The sequence below is a fragment of the Cotesia glomerata genome, linkage group LG7, assembly GCF_020080835.1.
Source record: "Cotesia glomerata isolate CgM1 linkage group LG7, MPM_Cglom_v2.3, whole genome shotgun sequence".
Lineage (NCBI taxonomy): Eukaryota > Metazoa > Arthropoda > Insecta > Hymenoptera > Braconidae > Cotesia > Cotesia glomerata.
In genome coordinates, this window is record NC_058164.1 from 25,756,894 (window position 1) to 25,784,342 (window position 27,449).

The 27,449-nt window shown below is 28.5% G+C and overlaps 2 protein-coding genes across 12 annotated transcripts in view; both read right to left on the bottom strand.

Moving 5' to 3' along the window:
• Nucleotides 1-747: 747 nt before the first annotated feature.
• LOC123269355 (aminomethyltransferase, mitochondrial-like) lies at nt 748-6,859 on the bottom strand. The gene is given in 6 exon segments (XM_044734977.1): nt 748-1,149; nt 3,295-3,377; nt 3,442-3,761; nt 5,206-5,396; nt 5,399-5,545; nt 6,578-6,859. Coding segments are annotated over 6 exon segments (1,242 nt in total). The 5' UTR covers nt 6,738-6,859; the 3' UTR covers nt 748-808.
• Nucleotides 6,860-22,307: 15,448 nt separating this feature from the next.
• The window catches only part of LOC123268559 (zinc finger protein 853-like), an 89,761-nt gene continuing 84,619 nt past the window's right edge, over nt 22,308-27,449 (bottom strand). For 4 of the 11 annotated variants that reach the window (XM_044733728.1, XM_044733726.1, XM_044733724.1 and 1 more), the window contains exons 5-11: nt 27,113-27,272; nt 26,103-26,315; nt 25,848-25,970; nt 25,464-25,601; nt 24,853-25,050; nt 24,554-24,777; nt 22,308-24,495 (exon numbers count right to left, since the gene is read on the bottom strand). In XM_044733728.1, the coding sequence (XP_044589663.1) occupies nt 24,103-24,495; nt 24,554-24,777; nt 24,853-25,050; nt 25,464-25,601; nt 25,848-25,970; nt 26,103-26,315; nt 27,113-27,272 (1,449 nt within the window). In that variant the 3' untranslated portion in view covers nt 22,308-24,102. The remainder of the gene's footprint in view (nt 24,496-24,553; nt 24,778-24,852; nt 25,051-25,463; nt 25,602-25,847; nt 25,971-26,102; nt 26,316-27,112; nt 27,273-27,449) is intronic. The other 7 variants (XM_044733730.1, XM_044733729.1, XM_044733732.1 and 4 more) reach the window with 6 other exon arrangements.

Genomic DNA, 27,449 nt, shown 5'->3' on the forward strand with positions numbered 1-27,449 from the left:
ATTTAAATGTGGAATTTTTGAGGTTGTAATTATTGGAGAAAAATAAAATTATTTTTATTTTTAAATATTTATTTATACATTTTTTTATTTCTTAATTTAGTAAATTTTTTTTGTAGAAAAAAATTATTTTTATTTTTAAATTAATTTTTTTTCTCAATTTTTTTGTTCTTAAGTTACTATTTTTTATTTTTTTTAGTAATAAAAAATTATTTAAATTTTTTAATTTATTTTTTATTTAAATAAATTTATTTTTGATTTAATATTTTTATTGTAACTTTTTTTCACAAAAATAATTTTGATTTGTAAATAATTAATTTTTTTAAATAAATTTATTTTTGATTTAATATTTTTATTGTAAAATTTTTTTTTGTGTAAAAAAATTATTTTTATTTTTATTTCAATAAATTTGTCTTTAATTTAATATTCTTATTGTAAAATTTTTAATTATATTTAAGACGATAGTTTAAGTTGTAAATTTGTATTTAATTAAATAAATTTTTTAAATCATAATTTAATATAGTTATTATTGTAATTAAAACATGCCAATTGTTTAATTTAAAAGTGGAATTTTGGAGATTTTTATTATTGAAGAATAATAAATTTATTTTTATTTTTAAATATTTATTAATAAATTTTTTTATTCTTAATATAGTGGAAAACAATTATTTTAATTTGTAAATAATTAATTCTTACTTAAATAAATTTAATTAATCAATTTTTTTATCACAATTTAATATAGTTATTATTTTAATTAAATTAAATTTTACAGGCTCGAATATTTATAATATAATAATATTTATTCCTAATATTATTTAGCTTTAGTGTAATAATTAGGTTTAATAAAGGGCATTTTCGTTACAGTGGCTTTCCAAGTTTTTCCTCTAACTTCAACTAATAAATTTGTACCAGCTTTGGAAAAATTCGGAGGTACATAGCCCATAGCAATAGACTTCCCAAGAGTAGGACTGGGACCTCCAGAAGTGACCACGCCAATTTTCTCTCCAGATTCGGTGAGTATAGAAGAGTTTTCTCGGGCCGGCGGGCCCTGGTTTATCGTAAGTCCGACTCGTTTCTTCTGAACTCCTTGTTCAATTTGGGAAATTATTATTTCAGCTCCAGGGAAGTTTGCTTCCTGACGTCTGCGTTTTCCTGCAAATTTTATACCAAAATTTAGTTATTTGACCTCAACTCTCTACAAAGGAGCAGATTTAGTGATCATGCGCCACCTTTTGGAAGTTTGAAACACTTTTGATCAAATAAATTACCGATTTTTGGGTTTTAGTTTAAATATCAATTTTTTTCACGTAACTGAGATAAATTTTTAGTATATAAAGGATTAATTAACAAGTAATTTATTAGAAAATAATTAAATAAATATTTATTCATAGGAAAGTATTTCTTAAACATTCCTGCTGATTTTTGAGGTTTATTTATGAAATTTTTTATTTTTATGTGATTTATAGAAAATATTAATAATAATTAATTGTATTACGGATGAAAATTAGTTGATTAATCTGAAGAAAGACAGATGAGGGCTTTGGAAAAATTTTTATACCTAAATTTAGTTATTTGACCTTAATTATCTACAAAGGAGCAGATTTAGCGATCATGCCCCACCTTTTGGAAGTTTGAAACACTTTTGATCAAATAAATTACACGATTTTTGGGTTTTAGTTTAAATATAAATTTTTTTCACGTAAATGAGATAAATTTTTAGTATTTAAAAGGATTAATTAACAAGTGATTTATTTGAAAATAATTGAATAAATATTTATTCATAGGAAAGTATTTCTTAAACATTCCTGCTGATTTTTGAGTTTTATTTTTGAAATTTTTTATTTTTATGTGATTTATAGAAAATATTAATGATAATTGATGATGATAGTGCATTATTATTTACTTTTTACTTTTCATATTTTATATATGATTATATATTTATACCATATACTTTTGTATTAAATAATTGTATCCGTGATGGCCGCAAGGAGCCTAGACTCTATGGCCAAATAACAATAAATAAATAAATAAATAATTAATTGTATCACGGATGAAAATTAGGCCATTAATCTAAAAAAAGACGGATAAGGGCTTTAGAAGAATTTTTATACCGAAATTTAGTTATTTGACCTTAACTATCTACATAGGAGCAGATTTAGCGATCATGCGCCACCTGTTGGAAGTTTGCAACACTTTTGATCAAATAAATTACACGATTTTTGGGTTTTAGTTTAAATATCAATTTTTTTCACGTATATGAGATAAATTTTTAGTATTTAAAAAGATTAATTAACAAATGATTTATTAGAAAATAATTGAATAAATATTTCTTAATAGGAAATTATTTCTTAAACATTCCTGCTGATTTTTGAGGTTTATTTATGAAATTTTTTATTTTTATGTGATTTATAGAAAATATTAATGATAATTAATTGTATCACGGATGAAAATTAGGTCATTAATCTAAAAAAAGACGGATAAGGGCTTTGGAAAAATTTTTATACCTAAATTTAGTTATTTGACCTTAACTCTCTACAAAGGAGCAGATTTAGCGATCGTGCGCCACCTGTTGGAAGTTTTCAACACTTTTGATCAAATAAATTACCGATTTTTGGGTTTTAGTTTAAATATCAATTTTTTTCACGTAACTGACAAAAATTTTTAGTATTTAAAAAGATTAATTAACAAATGATTTATTAGAAAATAATTAAAAAAATATTTCTTAATAGGAAATTATTTCTTAAACATTGTTTTGTACCAAATATTTCTTACTATTTAATAACCCATTTTAAAATATTTATATTTTTAAATTTTTATATCACAAAAATCAGAGTTTAACAAAAAGAACATTTGTAAAATTGGACAATGAGAAAAATAGTGGGGGTAGAAAGGTTGAGATGTTCTCTAACGTTTAACCTACAATATAATTAGACACGTCGCAAACAAACAATATGGCGGCTCAGCGACACACATTGATATGTGTACAGGTGTCGCTGTTGCTCTTACTAATCTATAGACATAACTGTTGGCTAGTGTCCAGCCATCTACCGACAAATTCTCCTAATAAATATTTATTAACTATTAATAAATGTTGTTTGGTGGTAACAAATATTTATTTAAACATTCCTCGGCCTTTGTTACCATCAACAATATTTATTTAATATAACCAACTAACTTATTTCACTTTAATAAATAGTTTTAATTATTAAACAATATATTTTGCTCCCAAAGTTTTAAAAAATCATTTATATTACTCCCTAATAATTCTATATACTATCTATTAACAAAAATTTTTACCAATAAGCCAAGTAAGCCCAGCTTCAACCGGTGTTGTTTCTTCATTAATATCATGACCATATAAACACAAACCAGCTTCTAACCTAAAAAATTAATTAAAAATTATTAAACTTCTCAATTATCTTACAAAAAAATTTTTCTACTAACCTCAAACTATCTCTAGCGCCAAGACCAGCCATCTTAACCTCTTGCTGCCCAAGAATCATCTCCATAACATCCTCAGCATGTCTCCCCTTGAAAGAAATCTCAAACCCGTCTTCCCCAGTGTACCCACACCTAGTAATCCTCACATTAATCTTCTTAGCTTGCGTCTCAACAGAATTCATAAAATAAACTTCATCTAGATTAACTTCAACAAGCTTCTGGAGCACATTTGCCGCTTCAGGACCCTGAAGCGCAACTAATCCTTGTTCCAGAGGGTCCAGGTACTCTAACTGCACTCGTCTTCCTCTTTTATCAAACTCATCCTGGAAAACAAGAAAAAAATTGAAGCTATCCCAGATAGCAAAATGACGTATTAAGTTATTCCGAATGAGCTCAGATTTCTGATTTGGACGTCAGAGTCTACGTCTAAAAGACGTCTTTAAGACCTTCTGAAGAGGTCGAATGCGCCGCTTATTGTAGACTTTAAGAACTCATCAAAACGAGCTCTTTTTTCTGAACTCGCACAGATGAATGATTTTTTATCTCTATACGCTATTATAATGATAACAATAATAAGAACACAACAAAAATAATATTAATAATAATAATAATAATAAAAGTAAATTATGAAAAATAATTCAGAGTTTCATGAAGCACCGATGCTGATTTCGAATGTTTATTATTTTAGCTAGACCTAATATTGTCGGTTTAAAGAGAGAAAGTGAAAATCGCAATTGCCTTAACTAAGATTTGAACCCGAGTCGCGCGCGTGCTAGATCGATACCTAACCCCCTACGCTGTTCAAACGATATGTCGTTACACATCTCATTATTCTTATAAGCTAAGTTTATATAGTGATGAAATGTTGCGATCATTGTCTATATTATTTATTCTATTTGATACTGTGTATCGATAGAGAAAAAGTAACTTTTACGAATATTTATATACTAAAAAATATTCAAAAGTCTACCTGTAATATTTTTTTAAATAGTCTATATAAATTTTGTTTACTTTTCACAATATAAAATCTAATAGATAAATTAATGAATATTAAAAATTCAACAATAATTAATAAGTATATAGTTATAAGATATCGTTAAATTCGAATAAAATGTTTAAAATTGATACATGCAAAGTATTCCTTAAATGTAGAAAGTTCACATAATTTTTTCAGATTAGAATCCAATTTTATTATTTTATCTAAATTAGTTTGATTACGAACCAGATTTTAACATTATTGCCTATTACTTCATAATATAATTTAAAATTTTTGAAAAATTTAATTAACCTGGATTAAGAGAAATGAGTTAACCTATGCCAAGTGTATATCTATATATTAATCTATTCAAATTGTTTTAAATCATTTAATTCGAATTATTTTTAATCATTTTCAATTTAATTTCTCAATCAGGAAAGTAATAAATGAAAAATGAATAAGATTTTGACAGCTTTATATTAAAAAGAAATTTGTGTTTTTGTTTATAATGTCTATATATAAGCTCATTATACGCAACTCAAAAAGAAGTCCAAAAAAGGGACTCAGTTAGATGTCAGAAAATTGACTCCAAACTTATAAGTTCATTAAGAGCTCTTAGTTCTGACCTCGTAAAAAAGAGCTCCTTAAGACGTCACATTAGGACTTCTATAAGAAGTTTTTTAAAAGACTTCATACTGAAATCTTTATGACTTGGATGCTGACTGGGTATATTAGATAAAATGCGGAATAATTAGAGGAACTTTTAAAGATGAAGTTTCATTTGAAACAACCTTGCGTTGGTTGAACAAATTAATGTCGCAGTCCCTGCGACCGGCGTTAGACACCACGTAGAAGCGATCTTCAGCATCCTTGGTGATGATAAGGTCGTCCAGGATCCCGCCCTGGTCGTTGGTGAAGACAGTAAGCGTAGAGCCGCCAGGTTTTAAGTTTTTTAAGTCTGCAGTGGTTAGACTCTCGAGGAACTCTCCGAATTTCGGCCCCAGACTATTGTCTGGAGCATATGGCCGACGTCGAACAACGAGGCTTGAGTTCTTGTGTGCTGGTGCGAGACTGCTATCGCTCCTTTGTATTGGACTGGTAGAAGCCATCCGGCAAAGTCCACGATTTTTCCTTAAAATATATGTACAATTTTTAGAAGAATAATTGTAACACTGATAGAAGAATTTAGGGAGTAATATATAAAATTTTGGGAGCAAAATATATTGTTTAATAATTAAAACTATTTATTAAAGTGAAATAAGTTAGTTGGTTATATTAAATAAATATTGTTGATGGTAAGAAAGGCCGAGGAATGTTTAAATAAATATTTGTTACCACCAAACAACATTTATTAATAGTTAATAAATATTTATTAGGAGAATTTGTCGGTAGATGGCTGGACACTAGCCAACAGTTATGTCTATAGATTAGTAAGAGCAACAGCGACACCTGTACACATATCAATGTGTGTCGCTGAGCCGCCATATTGTTTGTTTGCGACGTGTCTAATTATATTGTAGGTTAAACGTTAGAGAACATCTCAACCTATCTACCCCCACTATTTTTCTCATTGTCCAATTTTACAAATGTTCTTTTTGTTAAACTCTGATTTTTGTGATATAAAAATTTAAAAATATGAGCCTAGCTGAAATATATCATTATTAACTATTTAAATATCCCTATTAAATATTTTAAAATGGGTTATTAAATAGTAAGAAATATTTGGTACAAAACAATGTTTAAGATATAATTTCCTATTAAGAAATATTTATTTAATTATTTTCTAATAAATCACTTGTTAATTAATCTTTTTAAATACTAAAAATTTTTGTCAGTTGCGTGAAAAAAATTGATATTTAAACTAAAACCCAAAAATCGTGTAATTTATTTGATCAAAAGTGTTGCAAACTTCCAACAGGTGGCGCATGATCGCTAAATCTGCTCCTTTGTAGATAGTTAAGGTCAAATAACTAAATTTAGGTATAAAAATTTTTCCAAAGCCCTTATCTGTCTTTTTTTAGATTAATGACTTAATTTTCATCCGTGATACAATAATTGTCATGATTATTTTTTATAAATCACATAAAAATAATAAATTTAATAATTAAACCTCAAAAATCCTTCTATCAGTGTAAAAAAAAACTTTTTTAAAATTAAACTAACCTTGGTTCTGAACATGAAAATCATATAGGCAAGTTCTTCTAGCGGTCGATTGTTCTCGCACACTTTTGAGGTTAAAACTGTCAGAGGTTACAATTTTCTTACAACGAAACAAAAATGAAGAACGAGAGGAATGTTTGAGATGATTGATGAGGTTAAACATGATCGACTCAGACTGACGTGATGTTGATTAATCAAGAAGAAAGAGCGTCCAATTTGTTAACAAAATCATTCGCTCAAAGTCGTACATTTACTAATACACTTACTTTGCATATTTATCTCGTGAGTGTTGAGATAATAAACTGCCAGTGCGATAAACTCGCCTCGTTTTTTATTATTATCGATTTGTGCAGTGTTTTGATACTCTGAGGTCATACGCTTGATTATTTGCAATTGAACAAGAAAAATTAACTTCAATTATTAATCAAGAATAAAATGTTATCTTCTCGATTTAAGATAATTAAAAATTAAATTTTTAATTATTAAAACAATATTTTTAAGTACTAAAAAAAAATTTTTAATACATTGCAGTACTTACCTTTAAAATCATACAATTATAAGTCTATATATAAATATATAAATTTATATTTATTTTTTTATTTTTTTTGGCTGAGAAGCAGAATATCAAATATTGAAAATATTCATTAGCTTACGCCGGGATCGAACCCGGTCTAATGCTTTGGTAAACAAGAGCCGGCTTCAATAGGCTACTACGCACTATAATCATTAAATATTACTAACAACCTTGCAGTCACTATGTGACTGCCGTGACTTGTGAACAATAAATAAATAAAATTAAGCTTTATTAAATACTTACTTTGGTTAAATTGCACTGTACTTTCGTAAATATTGACGTTTTTAAAAATATAAGCTCATCCTGATGTTATACTCATCAAGAGCTTTCATTTAGGTACCCACATGCCTTTTTGATATATTTTTCATGTAAACAAATATATATAATATCTATAAATATATAAAATATATGAAAAATTGATGTGGGTACTCATATGAAAGCTCTCGATGAGTGTAACATCAGGATGAGCTTATATATTTAAAAATGTCAATATTTAACAAGATAGATGGTCATTTTTTAATTATTGACATTTTTAAAGATATAAGCTCATCTCAATGTTACACTCATCAAGACCTTTCATTTGAGTACCTACATCAATTTTTCATATATTTTATATATTTATATATATTATATATATAAGAAATATATCAAAAATGCATGTGGGTACTCAAATGAAAGCTCTTGATAAATGTAGCATCAGGATGGGCTTATGTATTTAAAAATGTCAATAGTTCACAAGATACAAGGTCATTATATCTTAATTATTGAAATTCTTAAAGATATAAGCTCATCTTGATGTTACACTTATCAAGAGCTTTCATTTGAGTACCTACATGCATTTTTGATATATTTCTTATATATACATATATGTAATATATATATAAATATATAAAATATATGAAAAATTGATGTGGGTACTCAACTGAAAGCTCTCGATGAGTGTAACATCAGGATGAGCTTATATTTTTAAAAATGTTGATAGCTCACAAGATATGTGTTAAATTGCACTGTTCTTTCCTAAATATTGACATTTTCAACGATATAAGCTCATCCCGATGTTACACTCATCAAGACCTTTCATTTGAGTACCTACATCAATTTTTCATACATTTTATATATTTATATATATTATATATATGTATATAGAAGAAATATATCAAAAATGCATGTGAGTACTCAAATGAAAGCTCTTGATAAATGTAGCATCAGGATGGGCTTATGTCTTTAAAAATGTCAATAGTTCACAAGATACAAGGTCATTATTTCTTAATTATTGAAATTTTTAAAGATATAAGCTCATCTTGATGTTACACTTATCAAGAGCTTTCATTTGAGTACCCACATGCATTTTTGATATATTTTTCATATATACATATATGTAATATATATAAATATATAAAATATATAAAAAATTGATGTGGGTACTCATATGAAAGCTCTCGATAAGTGTAACATCAAGATGAGCTTATATCTTTGAAAATGTCAATAGTTCACAAAATATAAGGTCATTTTTTAATTATTGACATTTTGAAAGATATAAGCTCATCTTGATGTTACACTTATCAAGAGCTTTCATTTGAGTACCCACATGCATTTTTGATATATTTTTCATATATACATATATATAATATATATAAATATATGAAAAATTGATGTGGGTACTCAAATGAAAGCTCTCGATGAGTGTAACATCAGGATGAGCTTATATCTTAAAAAATCTCAATAGTTCACAAGATACAAGGTCATTTCTTAATTACGTATCTAAAGATAAAGCACTTGATAATAGACATTAAATAAGCGTCTTAAGACCCTTAAATAAATAAAAATAAATCATTGAAAGCTATAATATATATTGAATTTGTAAATTTATTTATTAGTCACTAAATTATCATATATTAAAAAAATGAATAAATAAAACCAACATATTTATCACTTTTTTTTTTATATCTCATTATACATATGTTATTACAAAAACAAAAAAAGACATCATTTTCCATTTGTGTGTTCTTTAAATCTTAATTTTTATCTTTTATTTCTTTTAAACTATCTTACGATTTTCACAAAATTTCACCGATATTCAAAATTTCAATCCTTAACTTTATCCTTGTTCACCCTTTGTTCCTACAATTTCAAAATCGGTATAATTTTTTTTTATCAATAATTTCCAGAGAAAGGTTTTTTAAGGAAACGCTCCTGTCAACATACAATGTACAATGATTACACCAGAAGTTATCTTCCGCAATAATAATAATAATAATAATAATAATTAATAATTAATAATAACTAAAATTAATAATTAATAATTAATTTTCACCCTAAAAATTTCAAATTTTCCTTACAAATTTAAGCCTTAACTATACAATAATTCGACTCGAATACAATTAAATATCATCACTTCCGTATATATAGATACAATTTAAAATTCCTCAATTAATAATTAATTAATTAATTTGTTCCTCCTCTTTTATTTTTTTCCACAATTATTAATAATTAAATATTATTTATTTTATTACATTAATTAATTAAAACATTTTAGGTCGCATAAATATTTTATCTTATTAATTTATAAAATGAAAATAGGTACAATTTTTTATTTTTTTATCATTATTTTAATAATTAATTTTAATAATTACTTTTTTAAATATTGGACGCTCTTTATTCGGATTTTTATAAATATTTTGTCAAAAAAGACTCCGAAATATTATTTTTAGTCGCTTTGTTTCTCCCTAATAATGCCCATCGATTGCGATTCTAGTCCACTTGGTAGAATTAATTTTGTAGTTAACATACACACAATTATTATCATAATTTTCTTTTTAATTTTTCCCTTTATTTTTCCTCCTAATACATTCATACACACGCATTAGACAATTGCAACAAATTACTAATTAATAAACACTCCTTTTTAGTTCCTAACCTTAAAATTAAATGCCCGTAAGCGGCTCACAAAATGGCGGCAGGTTTTCTAACTTCGAAATGCAACCATTTTGTCATAACCTTTTAATTAATTTTTTTTAATTACAAAATTTCCACCAATTTTTATTATAATTAATTATTTACATTTTTCTGCATTTCGACGTTTTTCTTTTTTTACACTCTTTAATTTAATATTTACAATAATTTCTACCGTACAAAGTTAACCTTAATTTTGAGGAAAATCCGCCGACAATTTGGAGCAGCTACGGTAATTTATATTTTTAATTTTATATAATTTTTAACCGGTGTAATTTACAATTATGCTACGCAATATCGTTGGGAATTTTTTATTATTAATTTTTTTTAATAATAACCTCTCACTCACTCGTAAAATTACCAAATGATTGAGTTTTTAATTTTATACATCGCTTGTCAATGTTTTTTCTGTCTTTTTGGGAGTACCTATTTACAATAATTCGAAAATTACGGTTTTGTCCGAATTTCGAATTGTCCATATGTATTTTTGATGGAAAAAAAATTTTAAAGCGGGAAAAAAATATATTTTTACCTTGCCGGGGATTCGAACCCGGTTCCGCGCGGGTGAAAGTTAAAATAGTCTACGCGCGTAAAAAAAAATTATTTTGACCCAAAATTATCGCTTTTTTTTGCTCTTATCCACTCAAATAACATTTTTAGTACTTAAAAATATATTTTTGCCCGCTTAAAAATTGTAAATAACTAAAAAAATTTTAATATTACAATTTTTTCACTTTTTTTTCGTTTCGTATCCATAAATAGATCGTGATGCTTGTCTTTTTAGTTAAGTAAACGTAAAAACTTTTATTGCTAATTAAACACAATTAATCAACTTTAATAATAACTATTAATTATGATTATAAATAAAAATGGAACAATTTATAAATCAAATCAATTGTTTCGAAATTGCACATTTTAATAAATCACAATTTTTTTTATTTTATTTTCTAATTCATACCTTTTAATGAGATTTTCGAAACAATTAATTATTTAAATAAAAATGCTTTACAAACAAAATTATTACAAAATTTTTTTTATAACTATATAATAATATTTATAATTATTAACTAATTAATAACACTAAAGATTGTTGTTAGTAATTACAAAAGTCATTTATCGGGTAAATTGGAACGCATTTTGGTTTTATTTTTGTTAGTGTTAAATGTGGTGTTGTCTTTTGTGTTAATAAGTGTTGAAATGCGATTTTAACCCGATAAAAATTAACAAAAAAAATTATAATAAAACACGTTTTTTAAATGCAATTTTGGGACATAAGCGTATTTTTAAGATTTTTGCAAGGTACCCGGATTTTGATCACGGGTTAAAAAATTCAAGGTCTAGATGAAACACGCAACGTTAACTTATAAAATTAATAATTAATTATTAATAATTGTAACAGTAGATTAACTAACAATTAATAAAAACTTAATTATAAATTTAAAAAATAATTATTAGTCGTATTTTTAGCTGGAGGGTCTTTAATTATTTTTTTTATTATTAAAAAAAAATTTTTTTTTATTAATAAAATTTTTTTTAATCCAAATTTTGTATTTAACTGCAAAATTACTCAAATATTAATTGCAATTTAAATTATCGTTCATTTTTGAGGGAAGAAATTGACCGAAAAATATTTTTAGGCGTCACAAAAAACTGACCAGAAAAAACTGGGTTCGAATCTCAGCGCCGTCTAAATTAATTTTTATTTTTTTTTATTTTTTTTAATTGAAATTCAAGAGAAAAATTTTACTTTAAAGAATTTAAACATAAAATTGAAAAAAAAACATTATTTTTATTATTAAAAAAAATTATTTTTTAATCAAAATTTTGTAATTAACTGCAAAATTACTCTAATTTTAATTGCAATTTATATTATCTCTTATTTTGATGGAAAAAATTGACCCAAAAAATTTTTTAGACGTCATTTAAAACCGACCAGAAAAAACTGGGTTCGAATCTCAGCGGCGTCCAAAAAAATATTTTTTTTTTTTTTTTTAATTAAAATTCAAGAGAAAAATTTTACTTTAAAGAATTCAAATATAAAATTGAAAAAAAATTTTTTTTAATAAAAAAAAATTTTTTTATTTAAAAAATTACCAGCTTTAACTACGACTAAAAAACTTGTTATATTTTTTCTAAGAAGCGGTTCAAAAAATAGCTAATAATATTAATAATTAAAAGTAAAAACTTAAAGTCAGTCATTTTGCACATTTTTAAACAATAATAATAACTTTAATAGTACATTAAAATATTTAAACATAACTAGACATTCAATAATAATAATAGCTATAATATTAAGAGTGCTTAAAAAATTATTGAAAAAAGCTAGACAATTTTTTAAAAAATTGTCGGGATAAAATCTAAAAAATACGCTTGTGTCGGTAATCATTGTATATCGTATTCGACGCCGATTCGCGACGTTCGTAAAATAGTAACGCAAATTGAATAAAAATTGTTAAGGATTTTTTCCGTAAGTTTTTCAATCGCGTACTACAAAAATTACGACATACGCATCGAATGGAAATAGAAGCGTGGGAGTAAAAACTTATAAAATAATAACCGAAGCTTCAAAAATTCATTCGCACATTTTTAGACTGAATTTTCATTTAAACAACCGTCGTGATTTTTAACAATTTACCATTTCACACTTTTACTTCTTTTCAACTTTTGTTTATTCATTACAAGGATCGACTCGAGTCCGATCGCCGATTTTCGGCGAAACGACCAACGAAAGGAGGCTTTTTGTCAACGCTGATTGTGGTCCCGCAGATTTTTTATTTTTTTCCGAAATTTATTATTGCCGATTTTTACTTTTTGACTAGATTCGAATTTCAATTTTTAGTTTTTTATTTTATCTGCGGGACAGTGCGTCGGTGTATTTTTGCCCAAAAGGGGACTTCGATCAAACTTAATCAATACCATTAACGATCACTTTTTCTTATTCAGTGTTGGAATTTTTTTTTTTTTTTTTTTTTTTTCCGAACAAGCTGAATAGAAAGTTTGTGATTTTTTTTAAAGTAACAGTAACGCGCTGTGTTAAGATAAATAACTGTACGTAAAAATTTCAAAATTAGAAACTTAACGTTCGCTTTTTTTTTTGAGTTTTTTTTAGATTTTTTTTATTATCTGTCAATTTTTTAAAAATTATTTTTGATAAAAAATAATTAAATTTTTCAATAAAAATTTTGAACAAAATGTTTGAAAATTTCTTAACAAATTATGAACATTTTTGAACAAATTTTGAACAAAATGTTTGAATAAATTTTGAACATTTTTGAACAAATTTTGAACATTTCTGAACAAATTTTGAACATAAATTTTCAATAAAAATTTTGAGCAAAATATTTGAACAAATTTTGAACATTTTTCAACAAATTTTGAACAAAATTTTTGAACAAATTTTAAACAAAATGTTTGAACAACTTTTGAACAAAGTGTTTGAACAACTTTTGAACATTTCTGAATAAATTTTGAACAAAAATTTTGAGCAAAATGTTTGAACAAATTTTGAACATTTCTGAACAAATTTTGAACATAAATTTTCAATTAAAATTTTGAGCAAAATGTTTGAACAAATTTTGAACATTTTTCAACAAATTTTGAACAACTTTTGAACAAAATGTTTGAACAACTTTTGAACATTTCTGAACAAATTTTGAACAAAAATTTTCAATAAAAACTTTGAGCAAAATGTTTGAACAAATTTTAAACATTTTTGAACAAATTTTGTAAACAATGTTTGAACAAAATTTTTGAACAAATTTTGAACATTTTTGAACAAATTTTGAACAACATTTTTGAACAAAAAAATTTTTTTTCTAAGACAGATAATAAAAAAAAAAAACTCTTAACAAAAAACAATAAAAAAAACCATTAATCGCGAACGAACATGATCAACGTGTATGTGAAACATTTATTACGGGGACTTCCTTGAGCTTTTTTTATTTTGTTTGAATAATTACTGACAAAGTACTTGAAACCCATTAGTTAATAAATGTACTCATTATCAGGGTTTATCCATTATTAATAATAAAATTTAAATATGTAATAGACCTTGGAAAAATGTCGGGTGGATATTTTGTGAGGGAGGTTTGTATGTGTGAAAGCAAATGCCATAAGTTAATAAACTAAAAATTGATTTACTCGGATACTATTAATTTAAGATTGTATTTTTTTCCCGGGAAGCTCCGGCGCCTCTGACCAACCTACCCCGCAGTCGCCCTCAATCAATCTCTCCCTCCTATTCCCTCAGAATATGGCGCCAGAGGTGTCTTAGATCCGCGTCCGAGGCCCGGTAGGGGGAATCCCCCGGTGAATGCCTTCGCGATGAGAACCGCGATGAAAATCGCGTACACTGCTTATATCTATTGTATCCGGATAACATTTGTAAGTTATTATTTAGATATTTTTGTTATAATAATTATATATTTATATATATGCATTAATTATGTAAGGAATGTCAAATTTTAATTATTTTTTTTTTTTTTTTCGAGCCCAAGCTCATTTTCCTCTTTACCCTCTTAGTCTTCTATTTTTAATAAAATCGATTATACAATTTATCTATCGCTAAACACTTAACACATTGTTTTTCCCAAATTACCAAATAAATTAATGGAAGACCATTTAAATTTAAAAAAAAATAAAAAACAAAGCTTTAAAATCTGATAAATCCTTACATTAAATATTAAATGCGTAACCTGTTCCTACTATTGTTTATAATTGTTTATTGTTTATGGATTCTACTATTGTTTATTATTGTTAATTAATAAATTGGTATGTTATATTTGATAAATCTGTAATAGTTCACTGTAACTAAAAAATTTAACTATAAAATATAACCCTGACGAAGGCAATCACCAGCGGTATTATTAATAACAATAATATTACCAAATATTATTGCATAATTTTCCATCATTAGTCATGCTAAAGCCAATGCAAAAAAAAATTTTTTCATATCTCGGTTTGTTTCCGAGAAACAATCCAAATCCGATTGTTTCTTTGTTCCGGTTGCTCTCGGACGCGCATGCTTAAGACAGTGGGTTAGGGAGCGAACATATTCCCGTCAACGAAAGTTCGGAGAATATTCGAAACAAAAATTATTTGCCGGAACAAAGTGCCGAACAATCGGAACCAATGCATTGTTTCGAACAATTCAAACGGATTCCGATTGTTTGGGACCTTGTTGGCCTTGCCACCGCTTCACGTGTTTGTCGCAAGCTTTTTTGTTCACTTGGGAACAATTGCAATTTTTTTGTAATTTTTTGCACCGAATTTATTAGAGTCAAGCTGCGCAGGTGAAGCGATCGCCTTATTAACTATGATTCTTCGATTATATAGTGGACATTTTAAACAACTTATTCCGGTTTTAATCACGGAGGCTCATACAGTGTACAAAACATGTGAAAACAATGTTTTACTGACGAGCAACTCGCACTGCTATAGACTGTCGGTTTTCATGCTGCGCACTTACGGTTCGTAGAACACACGGTATACAAAATGGACACCTATAATTCGGATTTATCCGAACAATCCCGATTGTTGATTTTTTGTATCACCGTATATTCCGATAGTAAGATTATTTCATTAAAAAATTAAAACCCGTTTTTTAAAAAAAAAATTATTTAGTTTTTTTAATCGTCATCTTTAATTTAATTGCCTAAAACAATGGCTCTTTAAGCCGTTGCTCATTAGTCCGTGGCCAGACATAATAAATATGTCTGATTTGTCATATCCGGGTAGTCACATTTTTTAAGCAATTTATTAATACTAATCCTTCGTATCAACGCAATTGCTATACCTGCATCCAAACATATGCCAAAGGCCGCGAATTTTATTTTCAAAATTTAAATTTACCGCGAATTTTTCAATTTCGCGCCAAAATTTCAAATTATTTTTTTTCGCGGGTAATTTAAATCCAAAATTTTGCCGCGAAATTTAAAATACAAAAATTCCTGCGAATTTTTTATATTTCAAATTTTCGCGCCAAAAATTTCAAATTTAAATTTCCCGCGGAAAAAACCCCGCGAATTTTTAAAAAATTTAAATTTCGCGCCAAAATTTCTATTTTTAGCCTCCAAAATAATGCATCGTGTCTCTGTAATTTGTCGAAAGGATTTTACCTTTTTTTTTTTTCGCAAATTTACAAAAACAATTGGCTTTACATATCCGTAGTGTATTTAAGTGTAAGTGTGTAATTGTATTTAAATTGTTTAGTAAATAATTATTAGTTTATCATATTAATAAGAGTGTAATTAAGTGTTGGTGTGTGTGTAACTATTGTGAGGCCAAATTGGACAACAAAATGGCCCCGTGTATGAGAAGTGTGTTTCCGAACGCGCACGGGAGAGCGCGCTCCGAGAACCAGGGCTTATTGCGCTTGCGCAGAAGAAGGGCAATCTTCTGACAAGCTTAACTGTGTCTTCCTGTATATATTTTTTTTTATTTTTTTTCATGGTTAGTCGCACAAGATGTCTGTATTTGTTTATTTATTTATTTTATTTATTTATTTATACTGTTAAATAATTGAGTTTGTTGTATTGGTGTCGGACCAATCTTACCGCGTCATTACAACTTACCGCGGATTTTTTATTTAAATAATCATCAATAGTTCATGATAGTCGAGTCGTATTTGTGAGTGTGTATGCGCTGGGAGTATACACCAGCGCATCCGGGCTATGGCATATTTTTTAATTATTTTTTTAGTTAATAACATTAGCAAATTTACATGGATTAAGATTATGGCAGGGTTTGGCGCGCAATTTAAATCTCCCGTACTGAAGCTTTTACAATTGTCAACTTCTAAGCCTCAGTACGGTGCACGGGGACCCATAACCTGTTAGAGGGTCCATTATATCGCGCGCCTTGCCCCCTTAGAGTACGGGCATATGTAAATCAATATATTTGTAAATTATTTTTTAGATTTTTATATACTTTTTTTTATATTTTTTTTGGCGCCAATACATGGCATTTTTTATTTCTTTCGATTACAGAACATACACTACGAGCTATTGTACCTGTGTGTTTGTTTTTAAATGTTTTTTACATCGCGGGCACAGACGGCGCTAGGTGTCCTTTCCAATTTTTATTTTTTTTTAGATTAGTTAATTAATTAGTTGGAAAAGCGACCTTTGCGCACGGCAGGACGCACCCTTGCTGGTCTGTCAATCGTTCCATGGCTTTATATGTGTGACAATAAATATTACGGCGTGCTATGAAGTATTGTTAAACGTCTTTTTTTGTTACACGATTGTCTGTGATTTGTTTTAAATTATTTGATATTAGGGACCGTTAATTAATTATAAACATTTTTTTTTTATTTTATATAATTACTTAAGTGATTTAAGTTTTGTTTGTTTTTTTTTTCTAGAAAAATAAATTTGTTTGTGAAAAATTTATTTTTTTTTTTTTTAATAAATCTAATTTACAGTTTTATCTTTTATCTCCCTTCCATTCATTAGTATTCACACCGTTATTGCTTAAACCATTCATCCAAATAAGCCCAAATGAAATTTATCCGAATAAATATTTTTGAGGTTACACAGTAAAAAATTTTTGTGTTGTTTTAAAATCAAGATTGTTTTTTTTTGTTAAATATTGTCAATAGCAACACTTAGTTTGTGTTAAATAAAAATATTTATTAAAATAAACGAAAAGTTATAAACGTCAGACAATTTATTATTTTCTTTTTTAAATAATATTAAGCTAGCAACCTTGCATCTAAAAAAAATTTTGCTTTATTAAATAATGAATTTCATTAAATTGCACAGTATTTTCTTAAATATTGACATTTTTAAAGATATAAGCTCATTCCGATGATATACTCATCAAGAGCTTTCATTTGAGTACCCACATCAATTTTTCATATATTTTATATATTTATATATATTATATATATGAATATATGAAATATATATCAAAAATGTATGTGGGTACTCAAACGAAACGTCTCGATAAGTGTAATGTCATGGTGAGCTTATATCTTAAAAAATATCAATTATTGAAAAATTACCCTATATCTTGTGAACTATTGATATTTTTAAAGATATAAGCTCATCCTGATGTTACGCTTATTTAGACCTTTCATTTGAGTACCCACATCATTTTTTTATATATTTTATATATTTATATATATTATATATATATAAATATATGAAAAATATATAAAAATGCTTGTGGGTACTCAAATGAAAGCTCTTCTTGAGTGTAACATCGAAATGAGCTTATATCTTAAAAAATATCAATAATTAAAAAATTACTTTGTATTTTGTGAATTATCTACATTTTTGAAGATATTAGCTCATCCTGATGTTACACTTATCGAGACCTTTAATTTGAGTACCCACATCAATTTTTCATATATTTTTCATATATACATATATATAAATATATGAATATATGAAAAATATATAAAAATTCATGTGGGTACTCAAATGAAAGCTCTTGATGAGTGTAACATCAGAATGAGCTTATATCTTAAAAAATGTCAATAATTACGAAATAATGACCTTATATCTTATAAACTATTGACAATTTTAAAAATATAAGCTCATCTTTACATTATACTCATCGAGACCTTTAATTTGAGTACCCACATCAATTTTTCATATATTTCATATATTTATATATATCATATATATGTATATATGAAAAATATATCAAAAATGCATGTGGGTACTCAAATAAAAGCTCTTGAAGAGTGTAACATCAGGATGAGCTTATATCTTGAAAAATTTCAATACTTCACAAGATATAAGCTCATTTCTTATTTTCTTAATATAGATTAAATTAAAAAAATCTAATTTTTTTATTTTATTTCTGGTTGAAATATATAATAAAAATTTGTGTTACTATCGACACAACACATTTTTCACTGTGTAATTTTTTATTAAATGGAGCTGAATTTCGTTGGAAGGGATTAGGAAAACTAAAACCCAAAATAATTGGTCCCTATCCTTTGAAACAAAAAGGCCAGTCGTGCCATTGAGTGCTGTTGGGTAATTTCCATTGTTAAATAGTGTGTAAAAGTGTGTTAATGTTTAAAAGGCTTAACTATCCTAACTGTACAATCCATCGCAATGCCGTATATTATTATTATTATTTAAATAATTATTTTTTGTTTGTTGGCAATTGAGTGTGCGTGTGTTTTCGTGTCCGAATAAAAATATTTAAATAAATAGGAAATGTCGGTCGGTACTTGGCTATGTACGCCGATTGGACGAACATAAGAAGCTCGAATATTAATATTATTCTTGAAAAATTGAAGTGTGGTTGCCCGAAGAGGGTATGCACTCTTCGAGCGTTAGGTATTTACACTGACAAACTAACCCTATTTGTTATTTGTTATTCATTATTATTATTGTAGTAACTGTAACTGGTTTTTTTTTGTTTATTATCATGCGAATAGAAGTAGTATGCAATTATTACTCGTACAAACTGATCGTTCTGCGGTTTTCCTGAGGTGTATTTACAGTATGTGAGTTTTTAAATTAAAATGGAATAATATCTGCAACGGAAATATTTTATTTTGGGAAGATTCATTTTTTTTTTTTTTTTTGAGAATTCGGTATGGATCTATTTTTTTTTTGGACTTTTTTTTATAATTTTTAACATTAAAGATTTTTTTTTTTAATTTTTTGCAAGTAAATTTAAAAAAAAATTTTTTTTTTTTTTTAGTAATTTTTGCAATTTTTTAATTAAAAAAAATTTTTATCAGGTTAAAAATTGGAAAAAAAAACAATTTTTTTTAATAAAATAACTTTTAACATTAAGAATTTTGGATTAAAAATTGAAAAATAATTTTTGCAATTTTTTAGTTAAAAAAAAAATTTTTAAAAGCTTAAAAATTGGAAAAAAACAAATTTTTTTGATAAAATAATTTTTTATCATTTTTAACATAAAGAATTTTGGATTAAAAATTAAAAAAAAATTTTAGCAGTCAAATTTTTAATAGTACTTTTCTTTTAAACACTTTTTGCAATTTTTAAGTTAAAAAAAAATTTTAAACAGTTGAAAAATTGTTCAAATACGAATTTTTTCAATAAAATAATTTTTTTATAATTTTTAAAATTAAGAATTTTGGATTAAAAATTAAAAACAATTTTTTTGCAGTCAAATTTTCAATAAAAATTTTATAAGAATAATTTTTGCAATTTTTAAATTAAAAAACAATTTTAAACAGCTTAAAAATTGGAAAAAATACTAATTTTTCAATAAAATAATTAATTATAATTTTTAACATTAACAATTTTGGATTAAAAATTGATAAAAAATTTTTTTGCAAGTAAATTTCTAATAAAAAAATTTTTTTAAGCGATTTTTACAATTTTTCAATTAAAAAACAAATTATAACAGCTTAAAAATGATAAAAAATCAAATTTTATCAATAAAATAATTTTTTATAATTTTTAACATCAAGAATTTTGGTTCAAAAATTAAAAAAAAATTATTTTTACAATTTTAAATTAAAAAAAAAATTTTAAACAGCTTAAAAATGGTAAAAAAACAAATTTTTCCAATAAAATAATTTGTAACATTAAAAATTTTGGATAAAAAATTGAATAAAAATTTTCTGCAGCTAAATTATTAATAAAAATTTCTTTAAAAATAATTTTTGCAATTTTTAAATCAAATAAAAATTTTAAACAGCTTAAAAACGGTAAAAAAACAAATATTTTCCGTTATCTAACCTTTAAAACTCAATTAACCATATAAGAAAAAATGACGTCACTTGCTAAGATGCGCGCGCATCTTATAGAGCACTACCGTGTTTCTGACTCTTGAAAAAAAAAGCCCAAAAATAAAAAGATCCACATAAACTTTGAAGCTTTTACGATGAATCCTTGACATTTCTTATTTATATATTTATAAACAGATAAATATATATCTCATTCGGATAGTAAGCAGCCTTAGGTGTTCTCGTATGTATCGGATGTTGGTCAATAATTATTATCATCATTATCAATTATTCTTTATAAATTCCCAATAACAATTTCCTGCAATTTAATTATTTTTGTCTACTATAAAAGGCTACGCGATTAGAAAACATCTGGAAAGAAACAAAAAATCAGAAAAGTCTCTATCTCTCGATTAAACGTAAGGAAGATCCAATCTGGCCTAGATAAAAATAAAAAATCCATTTTAGATTTCAGGAACGGGTGTAGGAAATTTATTAATTTTGGGCAGAACGAAATTCGACACGCTTCCATTCATTCCGCACTCTTCAGTCTGCGATTATTCCAATTATTTTTTTTTTTAATTAATTAATAAAAACAAAATAAGTATTGTCTGTTACGTTATCGATAAATAATTACAGAATTATTTTGAAGCCACGTTAAATTGACGTTTATAATTTAAACAATTAAATTGGCCAATTGATAAATTTTAACCAATAATAATAATAATAATAATAATAATAATAATAAAAATAAAAATATCAATAATGTTAATAATAACATAATAATAATAGTAATCATAATAATAATTATTTCAATATATTATCAGAACAATAAATCTCTCCCATCCCTTTTTAAATTATTTAAAGTTCCCATTTAGTTTATTTGTTATAATTTTATTTTCTTTTCTTTTTAATATTGCGAGAACGTAACGATTTTAAATCCTTTATTTTACATTACATTTAATTATTTATTTATTTAATCATTATTTTGTTTTTATATTGCAAATTGTTTAATTTACCTTTTTTTAATAAAAGATATTCGAAACCGACGCAATGTTACGTTGTTCGAAAAATAAAAAAATATTTCCCTTATTAACGATCACAGGACCTCAGATTACCTCAACCACACATCAGGACTCTAATATACACTATTTGTACATATATATATTCATACATATTTACATATATATTATATAAACACATGATGTTGTTTTGCGGCGATTTTTTCTTTCGGATTTTCAAAAGTTTGCTTTTTTTGGGCGAGATTTTGGAATTTTATTATTTTATTTTATAGAAAATTTTATTATGAACAAAAAAGTATTAATTGATTCTTTTTTAACTCAATACTTTTCGTGCAATTTTAATTTTAAATTGCAAAACTAGAATTGCACAATTTAATTTTCCCGCGCTTTTTTTCAAATGACCAAAAGTGGCATTTTTCGTCCGAGATTTTGAAATTTCATCATTAAACTTGATAGAAAATTCAATTCTGAACAAAAAAGTATTCTTTGAATTCTTTTATAAACTCAATAATTTCCGTGCAATTTTAAGTTTTTATTGCAAACATAAATAATACAATTTGATTTTCCCGCGCTTTTTTCAAACGGCCAAAAATGGCGTTATTCGTCCGAGATTTTCAAATTTTATCACTTAACTTGGTAGGAAATTCAATTCTGAACAAAAAAGTATTCTTTGAATTTTTCTCTAAACTCAATACTTTTCGTGCAATTTTAAGTTTTTATTACAAACTTATAATTTACACAATTCATTTTTCCCGCGCTTTTTTCAAACGGCCAAAAATGGCCTTATACTTCCGAGATTCTGAAATTTTATCATCAAACTTGATAGAAAATTGGATTCTAAACATAAAAGTATTCTTTAAATTTGTCTCTAAACTCATTACTTTCCATGCAATTTTAAGTTTTCATTCCAAAACCGCAACTCTTATCAAAACCAGAAAAAGTTCCGCCGCAAAACTGCCATACGCTCATATATATACATAAATATAAAAACAAATACATATACATACCACTCACACATCATTTACCTAATTCATTCAATCGTCGGTAATTACCCGAGTAAATTTCACTCTCACACACTCGAATTATTTAATAGAAATAAGTCACTCGGCTAATTACCGTCCCAGTTTCACTTATCCTAATTTGATAAACCCTATACTTTATTTTCAATATTTATATTTATATTTATATTTATATATATATACCTTTCCATATATATATATTTATATAGCATTTATTTATAATTATATTTAATAACTCTCATTAAACGAGACGAAAGTCACTGTTATCAGCGTGTGTGTGATGTACGCATATATAATATATCATATATATTATACACAATATATATATTTATATATATAACTGCAATATTTCGTCTTAATCTAATAATTTATTTATACCTTAATATTAAAATCATTATTATTATTAAATATGTGCCACGCCAAGCACACAATTACCTCTAATTATCAAATGTGTACAATTTAGTTTAGTTGCGCGTAATAGTGTAGTGTAATTAACCAATTATCAATAATGTTATATTAATTGTTATTTTATCCTACCGTATAATTAACTTAATCTTTTTTTAACATTATTAAATATTGTTAATATAGTCAGTCGATAAAGTCGGTCAGGACAGTTATCGGTTGTGTAAAAAAACATTACACATACCTCGGACTAATTTTTACATAACGTGTCTTTTAAGACAGTGCTATTATCAATTTTAAGAACAAAATTTACCGAACAAAATAACAAGCCCGTGTGTTAAATGTCCGATAAGTGTCTGTTCCTCAATTCATTATTGTATGGCACGTTTCTGGAGTCGGAAAGTACCAGCGCGTTATGTAAGATGGCGCCACTGGTTACTTCCATGGACTCTGTAACGGAATAATCGATGGAATGCACATCGATCTGGGCCAGATGATCAATCATCACCAAAAGACACCTAAGCCCAGTGAATATTGTCCGATAAGTTATTTACTAATTAATTAGTTAAATTAGTTACTTTAGTTGATAGTTGAGTGAAAAACTGCTGAGACAGTGAGTGTTTTCGAAGATGACCGCTTGGACAGAGTTTGAAAGAGGTTAGTGGGTGACTTTAAGATTCGCCAATGTCGTCGGCTTTTCTTTTAACACCACGCTCTTCAAGGTCTTGCCCGGACTGGTCAGCAAGCATCGACCTTTGCAGTTGCTGTTGCTGCTGATGCTGCTGAAGCTGCTGCTGCTGATGAAGATGCTGCTGCATGATCTGGTTCTGGTCCGGGTAGGACGACTCGTTCGCCCAAGGGGTCCACTCGTCTCAGTAGTAACTGAACTTTCATGGCTGCTGATTGTTCTGTTGGTTAACAACGTGCTGGAGCGTGAACCCGAGAGCACGGGGATCGCCGTGGAGCCTCAGAGCCTGCTCTAATCGCTGCTCCTGCAGACGGAGCGCCTCCCCTGATGATGGAATCAGGCTTGCGGTTAATCTGACGCGCTTGTTTGCGGATTGGGATTGCAAGTCCTCGTTAAGTCCCCTCATCATCATCTGATGATGCTGCTGTTGCGACTTACCTAGATCTGGCGACAGGCTGTCTGGCTGGGACAGCTGCTGGTTCGTGTGGTGTCCTGGCATGCCAGAGCCTCCACCGCCGCCATTGTGCTGCCCTAAATGGTGCCTCATATCGCTTCCCACCGCAGAACTCGCTGCAGCAGCTGCTGCTTGGGAAACCTGCAAAAAACCATCATCATCACCACCATCATCATCAATTTTAACAATTCCAACTTACCGCGAGTCTGAGGGCAGCCTCCGCTTGTGATCGAAGCAGAGCTTCTGCTTGATGCATTCTCAACGCCTGTTCAGAGTTATTATTCTGGACACCTTGCTGTTGTTGTCCAGTCTGTCCTTGCTGGTTCGCATTAATGTCATTGTTATTCCCGCCCATTCTCATGGCAGCTGCTAGGGACGCCACATCTACTGATGATAAGTTAGGAGAGACTGAATTTTGAAGACCTGTTGGACAAAGAAGCAATTAGAAGTGATCCAAAGTGAAAAGTGATGATTCTGGAGGTTAAAAAAGATTCTTACCAGCAGCTTGAACAGCAGCAGCCATCACGGCCATCCTTTGTTGCTGAGACTGCATCTCGTCGTGATACTGTTGAGCCGTGGATTGGCTTCCCGCTCTCAGCATCTCGCTCAGCTTGTTTCCGCTTGGTCCCGGTGAAGCCATGTTGTTGTTGTTATTGTTGTTGTTGTTGTTCAGTAGCCCGGTCCCTGCACAAAAATCTGCTCGCGTCAGTTAGACCGTGTTTACTAACATCGTCTATTAGTTTATCACATTGGAAAATAAGTCTTAATGAGCTAATGATTATAGCTAATGAGCTAATGATTATAGCTAATGAGCTAATGATTATAGCTAATGAGCTCATGATTATAGCTAATGAGCTAATGATTATAGTTAATGAGCTAATGATTATAGCTAATGATTAGCAACCAGTTTAGGATTTATTTTCCAGGATGATGACTTAGATTAAGTGTCCCAAAGGGAAGTGTCCCCACTGTTATATGAATATCAAGAATAATGATAGTTAGAATGATTGATGAATGTCAATTGTTATAACGAAAGTCAGGATTTGATAGTCTTTATGTCTAGGAATCGTTAGTGACTTAAGTTAATAAAATGTAGTACGATAGCGTACCAGGTTCACTACCGGCCGAAGATAGTCTTCCGTTTCCGCTACTGCTCTCGGAGTGAGCCGACGGGGATGGGCACATTGGTGGTTGCTGTAAATTTTGTGGTCCACCTGGTTGACTCGTCAACACACCGAGACCTGCTCCTGAATCCACAGAATATGGATCTCATAACAAGTGCATCATCATCAGGAGCTAGGATTGGGGCACTATCTGATTGGGCTTTAACTAATCTAAGTTTGTTTGCTTGCAATCAATCCAAAATCCTGCTGAGGTCAGCAGATCTTGCAAGATTTGCCGGCAAAGAAACTTAGACCACTAATGGGACATTGAGGGAATCACCGAGTGCATTGTCTATCAGGAAAGAGAGGACAATAGGAATAATGACTCACCTAAACTAGAACCGGCTAGAAGCTCTCTTTCACGTCGCTCAGCGGCAGCTCGGCTTAGAACGTACTGGGCAGCAAACTGATGCTTGGGATCCATTCTCATGTGCTCCATGTGACTCAGCAGACCTTCGGAACAAGAAATTATTGGTTAGTCATAGAAGGAGCAATTGGTTTGTTATTAGCAGTTAAGTCTAGGCTAGTGTCTAATGTCTAGAACTTCTGGTCTAGGATCTAGGATCTAGAATCAAGAAGACTCACCACTCTCATGGGTATAGACGGCTTGGCAAACAGAACACGGCCACATCCTTAAATTGGTACTTAGTTGACTAGTTTCCGGATGACATGCCAGGTGCTTTCTCAGGCTCCCCTCGTTGACGTAGTGCTTCCCGCATACTGGGCAAGGATGGTTCGCAGTCCGACGTTTCGCTAGGTAAACCCCAGCAACCGAGGTGGTGCAGTCAGCAGGGGGAACAATAGTACGACACAATGTCGAGGTCAATGCCAAGCAGGTTTAAGCACCCAAAGAGTGTGTACATTTTAAGCTTATCTTAGGTCATTCATTCTTTTTACCATTCGTTCATGTTCTTCTTATTCTTAGTCTAAGTGTTATGCTAACTATTTTTCTTCCAGTCACTCTAATAGATATTTTGATCTCCATTGTGGTCTAATTTGGGCCCAGGTTTGGTGCACACCTCAAACGCAATTGGTTAGAATTTTTTTGGACTGTTCAATTTCAGGTTAATGGTTACCAATACAATTCAAGAAGAGGAAGGAAGGGTTCAATTGTTGGTCATGAAGAAATTGCGTTTGAGGTATGGATGGTTTCTTGTTATTTGAAAGTTAATGACAATTTGTGTAATGATACTTTCTGCCAAATTTTTTTGGTAAAGCTTTAGAAGCTAAAAATTGATTTTTTGGGCGAATTTGAAACATACTCATTACACAAATTGAGAAACCTTGAGCCCAAAAAAAAATCGGACAATATATATTAGTAACAGTTAGTTAGTTTCCAAAAGTATCCATTGCCCGAGAAGAGACACGTATGCCCGCGCCAAAGCGAATCGGGAATATGTGATAATCTTAGAGCTAATCTGATAAGTCTTTCTTTGTCTCGGACTAAGATGTTAATAGAGATGTTACTAACCACAACTATAACCACTTACAATGATTAATATTATTGATATTAATGATACCAATTGGAAAAGAGACAAAGAAAAACAAGTTTTGATGTGTGACTGATAGAACAATGTCAAATTTTAGGTACTTACTGGCAACACCAGAGGCGTTGGGGTCCTTGTGGGTGATCTTCATGTGTTCCATGAGTGCCTCGCCGCCGAGGAAGAGTTTGTGACAGATTGGACAGCTTGTTGCGTTTGGCCCGCCAATTAGTCCCGCATGTTGCTGGAACACAACACGCTGTTGCAACTCCTTTTTTGTTTTTTGCGATAATTAGTTTTGTTTTTGTGAAGCGATCACGATGATGACCAGAAGTAGTAGTAGAAGTAGCAGTAGTAGTAGAGAAGCAGCCGGAGGATTTTTATTTCGCGGACGGTGCCACAACAGGACCAAACATATTACCGGGGTAATATTACCGTGTTTATTTTT